This window comes from Coffea arabica, chromosome 7e (genome assembly GCF_036785885.1).
Source record: "Coffea arabica cultivar ET-39 chromosome 7e, Coffea Arabica ET-39 HiFi, whole genome shotgun sequence".
NCBI lineage: Eukaryota > Viridiplantae > Streptophyta > Magnoliopsida > Gentianales > Rubiaceae > Coffea > Coffea arabica.
Genome location: NC_092323.1, coordinates 3,484,901 through 3,491,116, shown reverse-complemented (window position 1 = coordinate 3,491,116; position 6,216 = coordinate 3,484,901). Strand labels below are relative to the sequence as shown.

The window sequence follows — 6,216 nt, the reverse complement described above, 5'->3', positions numbered from 1 at the left end:
TATAAAAATCCCCACACAATGCACGCATGATGGTCTTGGTTTTGATTGAAGAGGTGATATATATATATGGCGAAAGGTGTTCGGGAATGAAAAGGCGTGAGTCCGTAGTCCGTAGACATTAGTAATCAGTTGCGCCCCAGCAGGAAGAGAAAGTGACAATGGTTAATCTCATAGCTCTCTCTACCTCAGATGGGATCTCACGTCTTTATCAAATCGAGACAATTCTTAATCACGTTGGCCCCCTGCTGATTAATTAACTAATTAATTTCTGAGCTTAACTAATTAAAGACACTGATAATACCGTCGGAATCCATCATGGCTACCTTAGGGGAGGACAGACGACCAGCAAGTACGTCATTTGGTTTCAACCGTTGAAAATGATTCCATTCTCCGATCCGGCCTTCCTCACAGTAGCAGAGATAGTGATAGAAGAAGATATATATATGTGTATATATATATATATTGGAGCTGGACCAGTACCTTTCTTTCTTTCTTTCTTTCTTTTTTGAAAAAAAAAAAAAAAAAAAACTTTTACCACATGCAATAAGAGTTAATGATGATGCGTAAAAGATTTGTTTTTTAGTAGTTTTGTTGGAAGCAAGCAATTAGTGCGGGATACTGGAGATAACGTTGATCCATATAATAGACATCATCAATGATCAATTAATTAGGACGTGCCTCTCTACTCTTTTCTTATGTGCTGCTGCTGTCCCTCCACTCCAGAAGAAATTAAGAAAAAGATGAACGACTCTAAACTTGGTCAAATTAATAGTAGTATGACTTTCTACGGAGCCTAACAGAGGAGTATTAAACATATATAATTATTCTTTCCAATTCCTCCAATTTTTTAGAAAGTGTGTATTTTTGCCCTTTGGAAAGTGGCCTGTGTTGGACTCCGCAAGTGGCGGTCTCAAGATCTTGTTAATTAAGCAATGAATCATCAACTAATTGAATTCTAGTGATGCGATTGACTGACTCTGTTTGAGATGGAAGAGATTAGGCTCTAGACTCTAGCGGTGGTGAGTGGTGACTGCCAAGTATTTGCTTGCCTTTTTGGTTTTGGGCAGTGGAAGTAAAGGTTAGCAGCCCTACAACAATACCAAGACAACTTTGGAGTGAGCTATAGCTGCACATGTTGTCCAAATCATTTGTCCTCCAACATTCACGGAAAGATTATTATAGTATTAAAAAAAAAAAAAGTCCCGTACTTTTAATTTTTAGAATGTTTTGAAATATTTATATAATTTTACTAAAGTCAAAGAAGAAATCACGATTACTTTTTTGACTTCTTTTTTCTTCAATGTTATCCCCGTTACTTTTATCTATATATTTCCTACTAAATTCAAATAAAATTTGATGTTACCAAAGCCATCATTTTCAAAGAGTTGGAATCCCTGAAATGCAATAAACAAATAATTTGGGACGAACATGTTTGGAAGAACATAGATGGGCTTTATATGGGCAAACTCAGGGTGGGCCAAAATCTTTCTATTGAGTTCTCGTTGGAGCTCCCCCATGCGATCTTTAAATTGTGGGCCTGGGTTGAGTTTTGTTTCTCATTTTGCGTCTGAGATGGATAGCGTGCGGAAGAGCAGGGGAACTTTTAAGCGGAGTGGGTTGGATTAACCGTCGCAGTCACAATTCATTCATTCCACAACCGGATACCCTCTTCTGTGGCTCGGTGCGTGACTGTGTGCCCGCCGGCGACGTTTGTGCGTTTCGATTTTCTGGTCAGAACAAGGTCAAGGTAAACTCGTCTACCTATTAATTATTAAGTAGTATTAGCGTATTCACAATCCAGTCGCGACCAAGGCGATCGCTCTTTTTTCCCGGTTTTATTTTATGCGGATGATGATGATGATGTAAATAACTTGTGTTTGAACTTCTTTTTTTTTTTTTTTTGAAGTTTTCAGGTTTAATTTCAATTCGTATCTTATTTAGTACTGCGTTTTAGGCCCAGTCTAGCTTATGTGGAGTCAGAAGGCTTTGCATTCAATTGTACTGTAGTTAAGTTACCACAGGTTAACAACCTTTTTACTTGCATAGATCCCCTGCAACTATTATGAGTTTCGCATGAAAAAAATTGTTTGTTGACCTTGAAAATATTGTGGTAAGCTGTTAGTAAGACATGAACGATTGTTGATTCACCAGTTTAGATGAGCTTTGCTTAGATGTTAGCATGAGCTTCTGATACTTTGTGGTTCCTTTTTTTCTTTTTTTTAACCAAAACAAAAATGTGTTCAGAGTTAGGTTGTTGGAAAGCTAATGCAGAGTGAAGTTAGGGCGTGAAGGCAATGCAGCTGGTTGGTCATATTGTAGAAGTTACTGGCCTTTCTCCCAAAGTAACAGAGAAGGAAGTTCATGAATTTTTCTCTTGCTGTGGTGAAATCCTCCACATAGAATTTTTCAGGTGACGTACACTTGTAATGTGATTTATTCAGTGATAAATTCTCCTCTTATGGTGTTCATCTATGGAATTGTTCGGAAGACCAATTCTATATGATACATGTACTCAAGGTTTCTTTCATGTGCTATAAGAAAATATGTACGGAGTTTGTCTTCAGAATTAGTATCTGTTGTTTCATAAAGAAAAAAACAAGTACTTCCTATGCAGTTCAAGAGAGATCTATTGCTGTCTATTTAATCAGCATGAGGTCACAAAATTAATATCCTACGAATCATATGAGCTTCACAAGCATGAAAAAGTGACTGTATTGAGGCTGAGTTTTGTGATGATGGCTGCAGGAAGCAGGAACGGTAAGAAGAGCTTCCTATAAGTTTAAAACTCATTTTCCCGGTGGCGTCTTAACATGCTAAATGCTTTCTTTCCTTGAGGCATTTGGTCATGTGCAACTGAATTTTTTTTCTTTTCTGTTAGTGTTGTGGATATCTTGATGGTCGGAAGACATGATCTGCTTACCTTCTGTATGGATCACAGTAGATAGTTTCTTTGTTAAATTAAGTATCGCAATGGAGGTTCTTGGTGTTGGTACTTTCCTGAATGACAATTCCAAATGCGTTTATTTGTCTACTGTAGTTCATTTTTCATCACACTCTATTTCTTTTTCAATTTTCTCCTCCCAAAATCTCCCCCGTCTTTAATTCTTTGGTAATTGGATGCTTCTGTCATCTCTGTAAATGGGCTTCTGGTCATACACAGGCATGGAGAATACACATGTACTGCATATGTGACCTTTAAAGATGCTTATGCAGTGGAGACTGCCATATTGCTCAGTGTAAGTCTCTGCCAACACCTTTTCTTGGTTTTTCACGGTTACAGCTTTTGGGATACTCATTCTTTTTTCTGGAGTTGCACTCTTTCTCACTTCACGATCTTTAGATTTTTACAGACTGATGATCCAATCACAGAGTAGTTGACATGTTCATGTGCTGTGGAATAACGTGTACATACAGATTTATAGACACTTGCCCACAAGAGAAACAAATCTATGAGATGGAATCTTTCTTGTAGAACTAAGGTCTCTGACCTTGGAGCATACTGTTAAGACTTGATTTAATGGCAATTAGGAAGATGCATCTAGTTTGGAAGTGTTTTTTGTGATGGACTCCCCCCCCCCCCCCCCCCCCCCCCCCCCCCGCGTTTTTTAACAAAAGCTTTGAAGATGATGATCTGAAGATATTAAGGCATAGAGTAATGCCAAGAGAGATGTGTACTTAAGTTCCTATCATTCAGATGCACATAATGACAACTTTGGTACATGACTGCACTTTTATTTTTTTTATATGAATTCAATGGCATTTTGGAAACTTTGGCCTGAGTTTTAATACTGTACAGAATAAAGATGAGGTATTATTTTTCTCAGTTACTTCTGTCAGAGGTTGTTTCAATTAATTTGTCACCAAGATGTTGGCTGAAACATGTCCAGTTATTAAATTTCTGAGCCGCCTTATTGTTTACTGGAAACTGAAGAAAGTGAAACTATGTTCATGTCTATAAGATGTTTGGAACTCGACTCAAATAACATTATCTGGTATCAAACTGTATGGTGTTCTGAATACGACTTCTTTGCTGACACTTGGGAACTGTGTGGCACTGAAGACTATTTCATAAGTTAGTTAGCTGTTTTAATCTATTTCTTGTTATTAGGTTGGTGATAAATGACCTCAGCATTTGCATCAATAGATTTGTCTGCGAACATAAGCAATAAAACACCATTATGAGATATATTCCTCCTGTCTTTCTACTTGCTGCCAACTTAAGCTGTCGGATTCGTGCAACTGATATTTTCAGTCCATCAATTTTTCCTTTTGGTGCTTCAGGGAGCTTCTATTGGAAACCAATGCGTGTCAATATCTCGGTTGGAAACACATGTGGATGAATCTTTTCCTCAGAATAATCATTCATGGAAGGTGGATGATGGAAGTAGTGCAAGGGTATGTAGTTTGTTTTCTGCAGGTTGAAGTTTATCTTTCCTATTCACCAATTACCTTAAATGGTTACGAAAGTATTTACAGAGGAATGCAAACAAGAGACTGCATTGACAACTAAAGTTATCTCTGACCTTGAACTCCTCATTTTCTAGTTCAAAGCCTGAGATAAGAATCCTTTTTATGTTTTGTAAAGTTGAATCTGTGAGCTTTACAAATTTCTTAGTCTTAATTCCAGGAGGACAACCATGCGGATCAGTTTGTATATACACCTGGAGAAGCTGTAACCGCAGCACAAGAAGTAGTTACATCCATGATAGCAAAGGGTTACATTTTGAGTAAAGATGCCCTTGCAAAAGCCAAAGCTTTTGATGAGTCCTATCAAGTCTCATCTACTGCAGCGGCTAAGGTGGTGGAGCTTAGCAACAGAATTGGGCTGACTGATAAAATTAATTCAGGTGTGGAGACTGTCAAATCTGTAGACAAGAAATACCATGTCTCTGAGACTACGATGACAGCTGCATCATATACTGGAAGAACAGCTGTAGCTGCTGCAAATGCTGTGGTTAGTAGCAGTTACTTTGCCACGGGAGCTCTCTGGGTTTCCAGCGTTCTGGACCGTGCAGCCAAAGCTGCTGCTGATTTGGCTAATAGAGGTGTCAGAAAGTGACTTTGAGCGATCCAAGAGTGTGATTTGTAGCTGTAATGTTGATGTATGTCTAACCGTCATCTCGATCTTTATGTTGATGTGGAAAGCTATTACAACTGTCACAGAAATTAGATTCCTATTATGTGATCTGAAGCCATCGTGTAAGTTGCAACGCCCTAGATATTGTGCCGGACACTTGGTTGCAATAATGGCTGAGCTATGCCATTAAAAACCACGGTCGTGAGGGGTCGAGATTCTCTTTCTAGTTAAACATGTTTTAAAGACTGCCAGGCATGACGTGCCTCCACGAAATGGGCCTTGCTACCTGTTTGATGTGTGAGCATCTAATGAAGTGGGTGAGAGAACAATCTCGATCAAGTGCCCTCGCAGTCTGGCATCAGTTAGGGGTGGGCGCGGGTCGGGTACTTGTCCTATTTACCATTTGGCTGATTTGACCTGCACCTTGCGGGTCGGTCATTTTCTGATCCTTACCTGCCTCGCATATCAGCGGGTATCCGTCAGGTCAACGGGTATCCGCCCATCCCGCACCGTTTATCCTTTAATTTTTTTAAAAAAATAATTTATACCAATTTAATTTTATATTTTACACATTCATCTAAGATTTAATAAATTTTTTTTTTCTAAAAAAAGGTTTCCATCAAGAAACAAGCATATGAAGAGAATATAAGATAAAGGAAGAAAATTAAAAGAATTCAAAATCAATAAAAGTTTGAAATAAGTAGCACAATTTTTTATATATATGTTCCATATTAATTAAACTTTTTTCTATAAAATATAAGATCATGGCCTCTACAAATGAATCTTGTAAATAAGCTATAGTCTCTCATATTTGTAATGTAATTTGTTCAATAAAATTACTTATTTAGTTCTAACTTATTATTTTATAGTGTGTGTATAAAAATAAAAATAAAAATAAAAAATATATATGCGGGGCGGATCGGGTACCCGTGGATTTTTAATTATGTGACCCTAATCCGTCCCGCATCTTAACGGATACCCGACCCTCTTTTGACCCGATCAAATAATAAAAATCGGATATCCTAATTTTTGGATCGGATCGGATCGAATATGACGGGTTTTCGGGTTAGCGGATAATTTTGCCCACCCCTAAGTTAATCACCTTTAGTGTTTGGCCTTTCTTGGTGATATATGCATGT

At 37.9% G+C, this 6,216-nt stretch overlaps 1 protein-coding gene across 1 annotated transcript; it reads left to right on the top strand.

Annotated features, from left to right (window-relative positions):
* The first annotated feature begins 1,578 nt into the window (after window positions 1-1,578).
* On the top strand, window positions 1,579-5,191 carry LOC140011144 (binding partner of ACD11 1-like). Its single transcript, XM_072059556.1, has 5 exons — window positions 1,579-1,747; window positions 2,245-2,410; window positions 3,161-3,236; window positions 4,282-4,395; window positions 4,628-5,191. The coding sequence occupies exons 2-5, from the start codon at window positions 2,295-2,297 to the stop codon at window positions 5,057-5,059; spliced, it is 738 nt and encodes a 245-aa protein (XP_071915657.1). The 5' UTR covers window positions 1,579-1,747; window positions 2,245-2,294; the 3' UTR covers window positions 5,060-5,191.
* Window positions 5,192-6,216: the final 1,025 nt, after the last annotated feature.

Bases quoted from the DNA above. Each gene is read 5' to 3' on its own strand.
- LOC140011144 (XM_072059556.1), top strand. From the start codon at position 2,295: ATGCAGCTGGTTGGTCATATTGTAGAAGTTACTGGCCTTTCTCCCAAA. The intron at 3,237-4,281 runs GTAAGTCTCTGC...TTGGTGCTTCAG, and splicing joins AGACTGCCATATTGCTCAGT to GGAGCTTCTATTGGAAACCA. The intron at 4,396-4,627 runs GTATGTAGTTTG...TCTTAATTCCAG, and splicing joins ATGATGGAAGTAGTGCAAGG to GAGGACAACCATGCGGATCA.